The sequence below is a fragment of the Hemicordylus capensis genome, chromosome 4, assembly GCF_027244095.1.
Source record: "Hemicordylus capensis ecotype Gifberg chromosome 4, rHemCap1.1.pri, whole genome shotgun sequence".
NCBI classification, from domain to species: Eukaryota; Metazoa; Chordata; class Lepidosauria; order Squamata; family Cordylidae; genus Hemicordylus; species Hemicordylus capensis.
In genome coordinates, this window is record NC_069660.1 from 89,608,967 (window position 1) to 89,625,985 (window position 17,019).

The following is a 17,019-nucleotide window of genomic DNA, read 5'->3' on the forward strand; positions in this document are numbered from 1 at the left end:
TCCATACTGTCTCCAATGCTTTTTAATATCTACTTGAAACAGCTGGGAGAGATCATCAAGAGGTTTGGTGCTGAGTGTTATCAATATGCTGATGACACCCAGATTTACCTTCCCATGCCAACCTCATCAGGAAATGGCAATCCAATTCAATCCAATCCAATCCAATCTTTATTACGGCCACAGACCAGAGTACAAAAACACACACATACACAAACAAATACTCAAAAACAGAAAACAAATAAACAGGTACATCAAGATCAAATGTTTAAAAACCTGATCGGATTTTACAAATTATATAACAGTACCTGGCCACTCTATTAATAACATTCTCGTCAAGACTGGCTAATAAGAACTTCAAATAAAAATCATCAAGATGCCCTGCAAAATCAGTCAGCAAAGAAAAAATTAATCCTAACTGGGCATCCCTATAAAAATCACAATATAAAATAAATGTGCACTATTGTCCACTTGACCTGCTCCACAGGGACATACAGTAGATGGGCAGGAAAAGGGATGCCTTTAAATCTGCCTTCCAAAACAGCAGAGGGAAGCACATCTAATCGAGCTAAAGTCAAAACGCGACTAAATTTGGGGACAATAACAAGATGCAGATAACTTGCAGGGTTAAAACTAAATGTTTGCTCCTCCAAATAAACATTCTTAGGCAGAAGAGCAACCTCCTCCTGGAGATCTATATCTATAATACGTTGCTTAATTTCCCTCCTGGTCCAGTGATAAACCATTTTAAAAATTTCCTCTATAGAGAACCCATAATGTGCTAATTTGTCACTGATCAGGGTAGACCACTTAAACCTAAACAAATCGATCATCATCATACAGGGCAGTTATCAATAATAACAACCTTTTATCTATCGTGAGATCCTACAATTTTTGCCAAAACGTCTCTCGAGATATTAAGTCAAAAGCAGACTTGAGGTCAATGAAAGCAACAAATAGATCAGAAGATGGCTTGGTGGAGTATTTTTCAGATAGGAATTGTAGGATGAGGGCATGTTCCAAGGTGGACCAACCCGCCTGGAGACCAGCCTCCTCCAGGGCCAGAATATTATTTATTTATTTATTACACTTTTATACCGCACCACACTCGTGTCTCTGGGTGGTTCACAATGATAAAACAGTTAAAAGCACATATAAAAACATGTAAAACAATTAAAAACTAACAATTTAAAAATCAATCACAGAATTAAAAACCTATACATTATTAAGAAGCTAAAAAGCCTGGGTAAAAAGATGAGTTTTTAAACATTTCTTAAAAATGGTCAGAGATGGGGAGGATCATATCTCAATAGGGAGTACATTCCATAGTCCCAGGGCAGCAACCAAGAAGGCCCATCTCTGTGTGGCCACCAGATGAACTGGCGGCAACTGGAGACGGACCTCCAAAGACAACTGCAATGGACGGTGGGGCTCATAATGAAGAAGACGTTCTCTCAAATACCCAGGGCCTAAGCCGTTTATTCTCATCAATCCAATCCGTAAGTTTTAAAAGTAAATGTTTGGCATAGATCTTACTAACAGCACTTAATAAGCTAATAGGGCAATGATCATTTGGGCCATCTCTATTGCCTTTTTTGTAGATTGGAATGATGATGGCTATGCCCCAATCATGGGGAATTTTGGCTATGGAATCAATGTATGTAAAAAGGGAGGCTAGTAGGGGCACCCACCAATAAAGGTTGGCCCACAGTGCAACAATGGTAACAAAGTCAGGACCTGGGGCCTTACCAGGAAGAATTAATAAGCCTTTCTACTTCAGAGCACAATACAGACTCCCAAGTAGGAATCTCAGAGCTATGTAGTGCCCTGAAAACACTGGTGTTATGCTCTGACCCGGGTGCCATTTTGTACAAAGAGCGAAAGTGTGCTTCCCAGACTTCCGCTGAGATACAATAAGAGGGAGAGGACATAACTTTACCCATCGCAGGAGAAACCAGCCTCCAGAAACCAACTTGGTTCCTGGATCTGGCCACCTCAATGAGTTCAGCCCACTTTTCTTTGAGTACTTTAAATTTCTTATTTCTTATTAACTGTTTGTACTGAACTTTTTCTTTGCAATTTCAAGTTTGGAAGTAATCGAGGGGTCAGCAACATGCCTTTTAAAAGACCTAACCAATCCCTCTTCACATTTAGGCAATCACTATCAAACCATGGCTAAGATGGAATCCTAGGGGAGTGGCTATGATATGAACTGGGTTTGGTCAGCACAGGAAATACAAGAGCCATAATACTTTGATAATTAGATAGAATAACATCCATCTCCTGGGGGGCATGCAAGGTTAATATTGCTTCACGCAAACTGCAAGCTTTCTTAGAATTCAATAGTAAAGAAAGGCATGCGGAACAATCTTCTGACCACTTGGCTCTGAGAGGCCCATGGACCCCTTCTGAAAGAGGGAGCTGACCATCCCCCAAATGAAATGGACCAGTCATCCAAAGAGAGAGCTTGAAGGGAGAGAGATCACTTTCAGGACGAGGTACTACCCAAAAAGAACTAACAAGAGAGGCCAAGTTACGAGAAATGGCCATATAATCAATCAAAGATGGATGAGTACTGGACCAATGAGAAAATTCATCGGGAAAGTCTGTAATGATAAAGCCATTAAGGAGATGAATATTCTGCTTGTGGCATAGTGTCAGAAGGCTAAACCCGCGACTCTTAGAATGTCTTAATAGGAGAGGAGAAGGAACAGGATTATCAAAAAGATGGCATTGAAATTTGTTGCAAAGTACAGCATTGTTAGGGCCCAGGCGAGCATTGAAGTCTCCAGCCAAAAGTACAAAGGACCCGGGGAAAGCCATCCGAGTGGAGGTTATAAAATCTTCTAAATTATGCCCTATCTCAGCTATATTACAGCAAACACCTGCTGGAGGAATATAAACAGAAATGACAATTATTTCAAAAGATTTTGAACTAATAAGAACCATGAGAGCTAAGGGGTCAAGTTGCCCAACTAAAGATACTTTACACTTGAGTGAGGTGGAAATAAAAATAGCCAATCCTCCCTTTGGTCTCCCCTTTTTTAAACCCAGTGTAGCATCAAGGGAATGAACCAAAAAGCCAGGCAAAGAAATACTGACAATGACCCAAGTTTCCTGTAATAAAAGTATATCAAAAGCATTAATAAAAGCACAAAAATCTGGGTCACAAATCTTATGTTTCCAACTTGCAATATTCCAAGAGAGAACCCTAAGCAAAACAGAGGGTCCCACCAGTCAATAAAGGTCAGACTGAGGGTGGACTTCTTTCATCGTAAGGACGCTTTCCAGGGCTAGGTGAGTTTTGGGTGGGCATTCAGAATTTGCAGCTGAATGTATGTCCCTTGAGAGAGAAGGACTTGATACGAGGTCCTGGAGGGAAGCCTCTGGTAGTTCAGAGTCCTGAAGAGAGGCATCTGGGAGATCAGTGTGGGGATTTAGATCCTCACGGGAAACCCGAGTGTCTAGGCTTGCCTGGGCATTTTTAGTAGCCGATGTGCAAGAAAGATCCAAAGAAGACCGTAAGGCGTCAAAATGGGGGTCAGATAGAATTTTAGCCCATCTATTTTTCTCCAGGAGTGCATTCTCCTGTATGGCCAAATCCACCAGTTTCAACACCTCCGAGCTGAATTTGTGGGCAAACAGGGGCTGAGGAGCACATGGGAGACCATGCTGAGTAAAATCAGAAGTATGATTTATAGATGTCCAAACCACTGTATTTTGCTCAGCAGTATTTCTGAGCATAGACAAATTATCCGCTACTTTGGCCAACAATAAAGAGCTCTCAAATAATTCAGGTGAAGGCATATCAATAAGGTTTGGAGAGTCATTTACTTTGGATGATTCAGCAAAAGCACGGATTGAGTGACTAAGCAGCTCCTGCCTTCCTTGCCTTAACTCAGTCAGCTGTGACCTTGGGAGTCGTGAATGATGATGTGATCTTTTGCTGGTTTCTAGTTGTTAACTACAAAGAGACATGCCTGAGGTCTTGAATGAGAAAGATTGGTCTCTAGCGTTCTGTCTTTGGTCTTCTGTGGAAACAAAACTGTTGGCTGTATATCTTTAAAAAATCTTTGTGTTCTGATGCAGTATCAAGATAGAAGCCAGCTTGAATGAAACAAGATCGAGGGAATCCTGCCAGTTTTGAACGTAATCATAATTCTCTGAAAACAATCTATGTCTGGAAGATAATTAAAGTGGAGAATATCACAGTATGTGATGGTTGCTTGAGTTAGTAATCTCAAAGAACGAATTATGGCATCTTTATGGTGCCACTTCGAATAATTTATGGGGATCTTGGTAATCAGTAATGTAACACAATTAGGTTGAAACACATAGCAAGACTTATTAAACGGTTTCTGAGGAGATAACAATAATCTAGTTCCCATTTTCGAAGGCAAAGCATTTGATAAAGAAGTACAATTACATGCCTTAGGAGAGTTAATTTGTCTAGAGAGATTTTGTTGACAAAATTTATTATTATTTATTTATTCAATTTCTATACCGCCCTTCCAAAAATGGCTCAGGGCAGTTTACACAGAGAAAGAACAAATAAATAAGATGGACTAAAATAAAGATAGCGTCAAGTTTCTTTTCGAGGGAGTGCATATTTTGCAAGACTAGTTGGAGAGTATTCACTATCAATTGGCAAAACTGAGATAGCGTAGCATTAAGTATGTCAATATCCTGAGAAGTGTGGGCTGTGTCCGACAGAAGGGAAACTGAAGCTAGCTTCTCAATAGACTCTGGGTCTGGTTTATTTGGAGGTTCCAGCGGCTTAAACCTATTCAACATGGATGGTGACTGAGAAGAACCTACTTTAGTAGAACTTACTTTAGTAATTATAAATTCCTCCATTCAAGACTGTTTTGAACAGCGTCTCTCCTCCACAATACTGGCCGCTGGGCTGAGACGAGCTCTTTTCTTCCTCCCCATATTCCACAAAAATTCAGTGCAATGAAGCAAAAATGCCAGAAAAACGTAAAAACATTTACCAAAAAGTTTAAAAGGTAATACAATGAGAAAAATAAAAATAAAAATATAGGAAAACAACGGCTAAAATACAAGAAATTTGGAGGAGCTCAAGAAAGCTGGGTATTATCAATATGCAATATTCCCATGCCGACCTCATCAGGATGAGGCATATCTTCCCTAAATATCTGCCTGGAGGGAGTAATGGGCTGGATGAGGGATAACAAACTGAAGTTGAATCCAAATAAGATGGAGGTACTGACTGGGGGGAGGGCAGGACCTGAGAGATGGTTTATATATGCCTGTTCTGGATGGGGTTACGCTCCCTCTGAAAGATCAGGTATGTAGCTTGGGAGTGCTCCTGGACCCAAAGCTCTCTCTGGTTTCACAGGCTGAGGTGGTGGCCAGGAGCACTGTTTATCAGCTTCAGTTGATACATCAGCTACGTCTATTTCTAGAGGCGAATGACCTTAAAACAATGGTACATATGCTGGTAACCTCCAGGCTTGACTACTGTAATGCACTCTATGTGGGGCAGAATTTGTACATAGTCCGGAAACTACAACTGGTACAGAATGCAGCAGCCAGATTGGTCTCTGGGACAACACCAAGGGACCACATAACGCTGATTCTAAAAGAACTGCCCCGGCTGCCAATATGTTTCTGGATGAAATACAAAGTGCTGGTTATCCTATATAATAAAACCCTAAGGTACCTGCGTCCGTGTCTCTTGAAGGTGTTCTGCGCATGCGTGGCGCACGCATAAAGGCGTCAGTGTATGCAGGGGGCGCCTGATTGGTCCTGGCGGCACACCCAGGAGAACCAGCGGGCCAGGCTGTGGGCGGCCATGGTGGCCGCGGAGCCGAGGCGGCAGGCCTGGCCGGGCAAGGTGAGGAGGCGGCGGGGGAAGCCGGGCGAGGCGGCAGTGGGCCCAGCCGGAGCCGCGGCCGGCGGTGGGCCCGGCCAGAGCCGCGGTGGGTGATGGGCCCGGCCAGAGCCGCGGGCAGTGGTGGGTGGTGGGCCCGGCCGGAACCGCGGTCAACTCGTCTAGCGCTCTTCTAACACCACTCTTCTAGCGCCCGTTAATGTAACAGGCTAAATGACTAGTTACCTATAAAGCTCTTAATGGCTTGGGTCCAGGCTACTTGAGAGAACGCCTCCTTTGTCATAATCCCTGGCACCTGTTACGATCTTCTGGAGAGGTCTGGTTATGGTTGCCACCGGCTCATTTGGTGGCGACTTAGGACCAGGCTTTCTCTGTGGCTGCCCCAGGGCTTTGGAATAAGCTTCCTGCTGAAATAAAAGCATCTCCTTCTCTGTTTGTTTTCAGGAACAACCCCAAGACCCTCCTGTTCTCTCAGGCTTTTAATTAGAATTAAATTAAATTTAATGTTGTTTTAATAATTTTATTCTATTGTTTTAATTGTCATGTATTTTAATTTGTGGCTTCTAAATATTTTAAATTTTGTACACCGCCTAGAGATATACATATCAGGAGGTATAAAAATATGATAAATAAATAAATAAAATAAAATAAATATTGATAACACCCAGCACCAAACCCCCTGATGCTCTCTCCCAGCATTTTCCTGTAGATGTTAAAGAGCACTGGAGACAGTATGGAGCCTTGTAGAACTCCACACTTCAGTTATCGCTTATTGGAGCAACAGTCTCCAAACAACACCATCTGGAATCTGCCAGAGAAAAGCGTGTAAAACAGTGCCACCCAATCAAACCTCCCTCAGGCGGTCCAGAAGGATACCATGGTCGATGGTATCGAAAGCCGCAGAGAGATCCAAAAGGATCACTTTGAGATGAATTCAGTCTCAGGTGTTGCTCCTAGAGTCCTCTCACACTATTTATGGAGAAGGAAAACTGGAAAATAATTTTGAACTCTGAATGTGTGGTGTTGCTTTCAAATCCGTATAAGTGTGTGGTGGTGGGGAACTGAGGGGGTTCAAAATATAAGAAGTGCAGCAACCCACTTGGATATTTTTTTGAAGAGGTAACATGGCCAGTGTATCATCAAATGGGTCCATACTAGGCAAATGTAATTAGATCAGTTAGTAGGTTTGTCCCAGTTCTACGCATTTTCACAAGATCTGCTGACATTCATTTATAAAGATTATTATATCTAAATTGGAGATTAAGCCTCAGTTAAGGCAAAGCAGCAAGGCAGCTTGGAGGTACAAACTCACAGAAGGAGCTGTTCAACCAGCAAAAGACTGGTGCCATCTGAAGAAATTATTTAGCCAGCAAGAGTTTAGAATATTTCAGTATTATGTATGAATTCTGACTAACAAATATCAATTTTTGTTTGTTAGGTAACTGATTATCTAGACCCATTTCAGACTGGCTTTTGGGTGGGCTGTGGGGTTGAGACTGCCTTGTTTGGCCTGATGGATGACCTCCAATTAGATATTGACAGAGGGAGTGTGACTCAGCTGATCCTTTTGGATCTCTCGGTGGCTTTCGATACTATCGACCATGGTATCCTTCTGGGTTGCCTGAGGGAGGTAGGATTAGGTGGCACCGTTTTACAGTCGTTCAGTTCTTACCTCTTGGGTAGATTCCAGATGGTGTCACTTGGAGACTGTTGCTCTGCAAATTGAGAGTTATTGTATGGAGTTCCACAAAGCTCCATACTGTCTCCAATGCTCTAACATCTACATGAAACCACTGGGATTGATCATCAGGAGATTTAGTGCAGGGTGTTATCAATATGCTGATGACACCCAAATCTATTTCTCCTCATCACCTTCATCAGGAAATGGCATAACTTCCCTGAATGCCTGCCTGGGGGCAGTAATGGGCTGGATAAGGGATAATCATCCCTCATGATTATGAGCAGGTGTACAGTTTGGGGATATTGTTGGATCTCGTTCTGCTTTTGGAAGCTCAGGTGGAGGCAGTGGCCAGGGGTGCCTTTACACAACTTTGGCTAGTGCAGCAGCTGTGTCCCTTTCTTGAGAAGGCAGATCTGTCCACAGTTACCCACGCCGTAGTCATATCATGGCTGGATTACTATAATCCAGTGTTCCATGCTATACATGGGGCTGCCCTCCAAGAATATTCAGCAACTGCAGCAAGTGCAAAATGTGGCAGCTAGGATTTTATCTGGAGCTGCTCACTGGGATCATATTACACCCATTTTGAAAGAGCTACATTGGCTGCCAATTTGTTTCCGGGTCCAATTCAAGGAGCTGGTGGTTTTGACCTTTAAAACCCTTAACAGTTTGGGCCCTGGATATCTGAGGGACCGCCTGCTCCCAAGGGTTTCTGCCTGCTTGACAAGGTCATTGTAGGGGGCTCTGCTCCATGTGCCGACAATGGAGCCTTGTATACGTGGGACAGGACCTTCTCAGTTATTGCCCTGAAACATTGGAATGGTCTCCTGGTGGGCATCCATTCCTCAGTCTACATTACAGTTTTTTTTTAGAAAGGAAGTGAAATCTTGGCTTTTCCCCAGGCTTTTAGATAAGTGTTGTTTATGTTGCTGCTGCTCTCTATTTTATGGTCCTATGGTGTATGTTTTTAAAACTTTTAATAAAACTTGTATTTTTCTATTCCAATTTAATATTCTTGTGTATGTTGTATAGTCTTATATTGTTTTAATCCTGTTTTATTGTGTGAAACAGGATGCTGGACTAGATGGGCCTTGGGCCTGATCCAGCAGGGCTGTTCTTATATTCTTATGTAAATGTTTTGTAAACCACCTTTAGATTGTTTTAATGTGGAATAAAAATTTAACAATCAATCAATCTATAACTGAAGTTGAATCCAAATAAGATTATTATTATTTATTATTATTATTAAAACTTTTATACCGCCCTTCCAAAAGGCTCAGGGCGGTTTACATTAAATTAAGATGGAGGTACTGTTTGTAGGAGCCACCTTGGCACAGCAGTGAAATACTTTACTAACAAGCAGAAGGTTGCTGTTTCAAGTCCCCACTGGTACTATATCGGGCAGCAGCAATATAGGAAGATGCTGCAAGGAGGAGGCAATGGTAACCCCCTCCTGTATTCTACCGAAGAAAACCACAGGGCTCTGTGGGTGCCAGGAGTCGACACCGACTCAACGGCACAACTTTACAACTTTACTGTTTGTAGGGGTCAAGACCCGAGATATGGTTTAGATCTGCCTGTTCCAAATGGGGTTGCACTCCCCCTGAAAGATCAGGCATATAGCCTGGGAGTGTTCCTGGAACCAAAACCTTTTCTGGTTTCTCAGGTTGAGGCAGTGGCCAGGAACGCTTTTTATTGCTTTGGTAGAGCGAGTGCCGTGCCATGAAAAGCAGCGGTGTGGCTGTGGAGCAGGTAAAACCTCTATGCAGAAAGAAAAATAATCTGACCACAGTTGTACCTGTTAGACTTCAAAAGCACCTAAGCTGCTTCCAAAGAAACCCAGCTGCTCCTTTAATGAAGATAAGCACTATATTTTGGCACTGTGTGGAACTACAGTGGAAACAATTTGAGTTCATGTTAGTGAAATTTACCTTTCAAGAACAGTTAAATCAAATTAAAAGCTTGTTGTGACTGACAGCATTCTGTTTTATTTCACCATGTTGTCTGTAAAAGAAAGGGCATCCGGCTGGCTGAAATTCCAGCACAGTTGATAAGGACTGCTATTTCTGGCTATAATTAGTGCAGTTTATTGCACTTGCCTGCCTTCATCACTGGGCTTTTCTTTCTTAGGCTGAAAAAGCTGTCATCTCTCAAATAAGCTGATGATGCTTGCTAATGCTTCTGCTGTTCTCTGGGAATGAGTATCCACTGTTAGCATTCCACAAAAATGCCATTCTTGGTGTTATTATTCCTCTTTCAGTAAAACAACATGATTTGCTTTTCACACATCCAGAATGGGGAGTGGGAAATAATCTAGGAGAGGAAAGAATGACCTGTGAGTTTCATCCCATAACATATGAAACATGGATACAAAACCTACTGGCAACTGCTAATGGAGGTCTAAAATTGTCTGTATAACAGGGTTTACCCACAAAACCACAGGGATCTCTGCAAAGCAACTACATAGGGACAGAGGATGCTGCCTTATAATGAGTCAGACTCTTACTCAGTATTGTCTACACTGACTGGAGATGGCTTTACAAGGTTCACATTGGGCTCTTTTCCAGCCCTAACCAGAGATGTTGGGAACTGAACCTGCGACCTTCTTCATGCAAAACAGGTGCTTCTATAGGGGTGTGCAAGCTGGCTCATACTCGAACTGGCTTGGCTCACAGGCTTGAACTGGAATTGCACCAGGTCTGGTACAGTTCTAGGTTGAGCTGAACCAGCCAAACCAGCTTGGGCCATGAAAATGGCCCATGCACATGCACAGATGTCAAACAAATGGCTCCACACAGATGCAGACATCCAAAATGGGCTGAAGAATGTCCAAACTGGGCACAAGTTGTGCTCAAACCAGCTCTGGACACACAGGGGGAGGCTGGTGGGGGCCGGGGGAACTGCCTCTGCCCCGCCCACAGCCACTGTGAGTAATTATTTTTAACACTTTCAAATGCACAGTAGGGGCTTTGAACCGGGCCCGAGCCAGTCTGAATTTGAACCGAGCTGGGGGTCCAGTTAGGGGTGGGGGGAGTACAAAACTGGGAAAACCAGTTCTGTGCACACCCCTAGAGCTCTAGCACTGAGCTACAGCCCATCCTTGTATCTTGATAATGAAAGTGCTGGCATCACGATTTATTTTAATTCAACAGCCCATTATCTCATTTTTCTCCTCCTCTGTTTTTTATTTTATTTTACATTTTACACATTCGTTCTTATAACAGCAAAGCAGTGAGGTTCTCAAGTGGCAGATGAGCATCCATATACACCAACAAATTCATTCTATGCAGTCCCTTACAGATGTCCCAGTTCTTGATTTCATCTGCTTTGCCTATCTTGTCCTTGTCATGCCATGAGATCCAGCATTAGAGCTCTGGTCATGGACCTGGCCTCTAATCTCTAGCTTTAATATAAAGGAATATGTCCTGTCCCACTCCACAGACAGGACTCCATGAGGTGTGAGATGCAAGCTGTAGCTGCTGCACCACAGATAGATTCCAGGAACAGGTTGCTCTGACATGTTGATCAGTAAACTGAGCCCTTAAATACTTCTGAACTCAGGCCACTCTTCCTGGGCTTCACCTCTCTGTCTGGAGAGTGGAAGCTTTAAAAGGGCAGTCTTAGCAACTCCTCCTGCTCATCCTCCTCCAGATACTGCTTAGCCTATTGCTGGCGCTGGTATGCAGATACCAGGGAATACAAAAGTATGGGAGGGGCTGGCTCTGAGGGTGCCGTTCCTGGAGGCTCTTGTTCTGGGGTTATTTCAGGCTTTTTCTAAGCGTCAGGACCTGGGACTGGTTCTGGTCTCACTTCCTCAGGATCAGACTCCATTGGGGCGGCCATTGAGAGTGGCACCGGGTGGAGGTGGAGGCACTTTAAAAAGTAATTTAGAAGGTGCTTACTGGCAGTACCACCACATCTGCAAGTTGCCTTGAGCAGTGGTGCTCCACATGGCATCCTGCAGGCAGCACATGAGTGCTCCACATGGCATCCTGCAGGCAGCACATGGCATCCTGCAGACCAGATGAGTGCCGCCACCACACAGGATACTGGGCGGAGCACCACTGTTTGAGACAGCTCGCAGGTGTAGCGGTAGCGCAGGTAAGCACCTTCTAATTTACTTCTAAAAGTGCTTCTCAACACCCTCTCCAGCCACCACAGATGATTCTCTGAGGTCTACAATTATGAATATTATACAACTACAATTAGAAATATTTATATACTGCTTTTCAACAGTTCTCAGAGAGGTTTACACAGAAAAATAAATAAGAAATAAGAAAATTCCCTCTCGCAAAAGGGCTCACAATCTAAAAAGAAATACAAAGTAGACACCAGCAACAACCACTGGAGGGATGCTGTGCTGGGGCAGGATAGCAAACTATGACTGGAGGAAGGACACAAATTAATAAAGCAGCTACAACTGAGCTCCTTTACCTTCTATTTTCTTTTTCACATCCAGATATTAATTGCCTATAGAAGAAGGGCGCAAACAGTCTCACCTCTTGTAGACTGATACACCTCCATAAAACACTCTGTTATTTGAAAGTGCACAGTTCTGTGGATCAACAGATAAATTTCTTTGCAAACAAACCATGCTTCTCTCTGTACTCTGATGTTACCACATTCTCTCAAATCAGCTGACCTACTAGGGCTTTCGAAAAAGAATTTATCCAAATGGCTGCAATTTTAGCTTCAGATACTTCTGGTCTAAAAAGCCCAGATATGCAGGGTGCTTCAGAACCTGCTGGCCCTGCTCATTGATTCACACAGATGAAAGGGACTGGCAGAGGCCCTGCTGCATGTGTAATCCATGCAGCTTGTTGCCCACAGTGAGCATTCTAGAGAAAGCCACATACCTTTTTGTGGGCTATATCCCAAATACCTAGTTGTTTATTACCATACCCAAACGTCATCCGGAAAAGCCTCCAGAAGAACACTATGGAAGCTGAAAATTGGTGCACAACACTCCTTGAGATCAAGTCAACTCACCCATCTTCTATCCGGACCCAGAGATCATTGAACTGTCTTTGGCGATGGTTTTTGTATTGCTTCTTATGCCATTTCTTCTGCCGTCCAAACTCCTCCAGTTGACTGATGCTGTCTGGCAGTAGAAGGTGTGGAGGCAGGCTGTCTTCCTCACTGGACTGAGGAATCATAGAAGAAGTAGATGGTGGCACATGTTCCAAAAAATGGAGAGCAGGTGCCACTGTTGGTGAGGAGTCCCTGGAAGGTGGATTGATGTTAATCTTGGACCTGTAAATGTAAAACAAGTTTATGAAGAAGATGAAGTGATGTTTGAATGGCCAGCTGGACTAGCAAAATGCAGACATGAAGTACTACATGGATTCACATTCCAGGAAGAGAAAGCACAGCATAGCACGCAATGTGCAATTTTTGCCTTGAAGAAATGATGGCTAAAATCCTCTACAGCACTAAGTAAGGCATGGGATAAGACCAAGGGGTACTGAAGATGTGGCTCTCTCTTTCTTCTCCTCCTGACCGGAGATAATGTGAAAGCTTACTATGCTAAAACAGAGCCGCAGTCTCTGTTAGAATAAGAAAATGTTGTGAACCGCCCTGAGCCGTATCGGAACGGCAGTATATTAATCAATCAATCAATCAATCAATCAATCAATCAAATAAATAAATAAATAAATAAATAAATGGAAATGTTTTTGTATAGCAGTTGAGCAATGAATAAGCTGTGTAGAGAGCTGCAAGGAATCTTCTACTTTGGAGATTTATTTATTTATTTAAACCAAGGTAGCACAAACACTCAGCAAAGATATTTTAGATAACTGTTTGGGATTAGCCATCTAGTCCATTCTAACTCTACATTTCTTAGTCTTTGAAGAACTTTTTTGGGGTTCGTTAAGGTAGACTTTTGGTAACAGCAAGGAACATGTGAGCTTTAGGCCTCATGCCATCATTTTGCTATTGCACCAGGAGCACTGCCAAAAATGAACTAACATTGCTTTATGGATTCCTATAAATTTCACATTGGGAATATTTTGTCAATTCAAGTTTTCTGTACTTATTTGCAGATACCCTTCATCCTCTGCCCACAGAGGCATCTGTCCTGGTGTGTGCAAGCCATATAAACAAGCAAAAAATTACTATATACGTACATGCTTGCCATTCTATCATTTTTCTCTTGCTTTGATCTCAAGGTTTTGAAGAGAAATATGCTTGGCAAACACACTTCTCATGTCTTAGAACAACACCCTCCAACAATGTAAAAAGGAATTAATATATATTTGGGGTCTCTGTTTGAAGCTTACCTTCAGGAGACACTAACGTTAAGGTCTAGAAATTTATTCTCAAAGTTAAAATGAAAATTCTTAGCAATTCCTGCATCCACATGGTTCATAAACTTGTTCTGAGAGTTGCATGCATCTTGGGCAAGAGAATGATACCTTTAAGAGAATCCGGACATTCTTTTAGGAATATATTATTTAAATGGAAAGACCTCTGGTCTGCTGCCCTAGTAACAACAACTGAGCTAAAATAAGGGACAGGTGACAATCCTGAGGGGAGAAGGGATTAGCATACGGGAGTGTTGGGATGCTTCATGTGTTTTATTTTATCTCAGGACCCAAATGACTCTAAAAAAAGAATGGTGATAGCTGTCACAAGCCATCCTCAAGTGTAAGAAGATAGCTATTCAAGCTGTTTTCAGGCAGCACCACTGCACTCAAATGGGTAGGGCTCGCTCTTAAAACGTGACAGCAATGCACAAGCTGGTAATATTTGATCTAATCCCTTATCAAAAAGAAATGAATTCATAAAAGGTCACAACATAGCACAGGCAGTAGGAGGAATTGTGTGTCACTTTTCATAAGTCAAAGCCAAGCTGCCCCGGTCCACATTCAAACTGAGTGCATGTCCCAATTTAAACTTCCTCCTCTCCTACAACTCTCATTCCATTACTGTCACCATAGAGTGGGGAGAGAAGGCCCCTTACTAGGGCTGGTTTCTACTTTATTTTTGGGTGCTTTCCAGTATTTCCTTGACTCACAGGAGTGACACATGCATTTGCAGCATAATGTGTGAGCCAGGAGATTATGAATCTCAGCTATGGCAACTCACACAATACAGAAGGCACTATAATATTCTGATCTTTTTATTTCTCATGCTTTCCCCCTCAGAAATCCAGAATGAATGGACTGTACCAGAAAACAATACACCTTTGACTTCCTTTGGAACAAATGTCAGATTTATTTTGGGAAACAAAAAGCTAGTAGCTGGATAAGCTAGCGTCAGTTAATCAATTCCATTGTCAGTGCACAGTTATATAAATATAACCGATCCAAAATGTTGCTATACATTAATCTGATCAGTATAAATTACCCCAGACAATGACTGACAATCCCTCTATTCCCCAAGAGCTACACAACTCCCCTTTCCCCACATACTTCCACTCCTACACCTACACATGCAGATCTCAGCTGAAATCTTGACAGTTGCTGTTGGGCCTTCCCCCACAGATGTTAGGCAACTTCCTTTCACTGGGTTCAGCTTATCTTATCATTGATGTCTATCCTCATACAACAGCTGCTGAGTTTTCTCCCTGTTCTCCCTTCCCTCCAGCTTCCACAGAATTTCCTTCTTTTCTAGAGCCCCATTCAAGGAAGCGGCAGCCACTGCAGTTACAGCTGCTGAAACCGTGAGTAGCTGGCAAGGGGGTGTGTGTGTGAGTGACAGTGCCAGGGCAGGATTTCCGACCTACTTTGGTGCTGTGTGAGCACCTCTGTGCTGGATAACCTCTGAAGACGGCCAACGATAAAGGTTTTTAAAGAGTTAACTAGAAACTCTGACTGGTGTTGTCAAGTGAGTGACAGCACTGGGACAGAACTTCTGACCAGGGGCGTAACTGTAATACGGCAAGAAGAGACAGTTGTCTGGGAGCCCACTGCATTGCCCCCCCCCGAGGCAAGTCACATGACTGACTCCCCCAGCCGCGCACCCGCCTGGGCTTCCTTCAGTTGTATTCATCCTCCGAAATTGATGTGAGTGTTAAGACCTGGAGCTACCAGAACAGCATGTCTTTCTCTAGTACCATTAAATGACTTGCATCGTCCACAGTTTACAAAACCTTTTAAAAATAATTTAGGATGATGTTCTATTGTGGCACATAGGAGATATATAGATATAGATATAGATATAGATATAGATATAGATATAGATATAGATATAGATATAGATATAGATATATCACACTATGTTTTTGGTTACCACTATTCAGCCTCATTTAAGATTTCTTTACTTCACGAGCTGCGCTTCAGTGAGGGGGGGGGCATTTTAAAATCTTGTCTCTGGGCCCAATCCAACTTTGCTATGCCCTTGCTTCTGACCCACTTTCAGCGCTCTAAACATGAGTGCCGCTATGCTCTATAACATCTGAAGAGAGCTGACATCCTCTCCAAACCTCATCCAAAGTTTTGAGATGATAGCGGACTTTGGATGTTGTAGTTAATAGAGCTATCCTAGTGTATTATGGATTGCCAGGCTTCTAGCGACAATTCCCTGGATTGTTGGCTTTGGAGACTTCCTGCTTGCAAGGCTCTAGGGCAGTGGTTCCCAGACTGGGAGCCTCCAGATGTTGCTGAACTACAACTCCCATCAGCCCCAGCTACAATTTATTGTGGCTAGGGATGATGAGAGCTGTAGTTCAGCAATATCTGGAGGCTCCCAGTTTGGGAACCACGGTTTAGGGCCTAATGAAGATTTAAGAAGCAGCCCCATCCCCACTGCCTGAAGGGAAGATTTGCAGAGCGGATGGGCCAACTTGGAATGGGGCCAAGCTGATTTATGAATCAAGGGGAGATTTAAAGGAATTTTGGCTCAGATCAGTCTATTTCTGAGCAGGGGGTGCCATTTATAAAACCTACCTCCCATTCCCAACATTCTTCTTTATTTCTATTTTTAAAAGGTGATAATTCAGTGGATAGTTTTCAACAGTCTGCATCGTATCACTGCTCATATAATAAAGATGGTTATAATCCATTGGCTGTACTATCATTCTATATTCATTTTAAAATCAGAAACTGTGCTATTTGAGAACTGTATGCACTGAGAACAAACCTTAACCAGATAGGGAGAACAACCCTCAGGCTTTAGGACCTTTTTAATTTTTTTAATTTAAGCAAAAGAGAAAAAACTCCCATTGTGTGTTTGAATAGGAGCAAAGTTTCAAAATATCTTCCACGAAAAGAAAACAATTCCAGTTCTCTTAATGTCAAGTAAACCTCATTATGCAATAAATGAAACATTGGGAAAATGAAAACCACTTGTGGTGTCCTTCCCAAAGCATATTATGTCACTCAAGAAACATCCTTCTTGGTGTGTGTGTGTATTTTTTCATTGGGAGTTGTTTGTTTGACTGGAAATGTTTATCCCAGTGCCAGCTCCTAAGATGGTATCTTGGCTATTCATTTGCAGTACTTCCTAATGGCTAAAAAGCGAGGTATCAAGATCCCTCCTC

General features: G+C 42.7%; 1 protein-coding gene across 2 annotated transcripts in view; it reads right to left on the reverse strand.

The window, feature by feature from the left end:
* The window catches only part of TRABD2B (TraB domain containing 2B), a 450,683-nt gene that overhangs the window by 24,665 nt on the left and 408,999 nt on the right, over positions 1-17,019 (reverse strand). The window contains exons 6-7 of one of the 2 annotated variants that reach the window (XM_053247704.1): positions 12,525-12,788; positions 9,550-9,848 (exon numbers count right to left, since the gene is read on the reverse strand). In XM_053247704.1, coding sequence (XP_053103679.1) covers positions 9,686-9,848; positions 12,525-12,788 — 427 coding nt within the window. In that variant the 3' untranslated portion in view covers positions 9,550-9,685. Of the gene's footprint in view, positions 1-9,549; positions 9,849-12,524; positions 12,789-17,019 lie in introns of those variants that run through there. The other variant, XM_053247703.1, reaches the window with a different exon arrangement.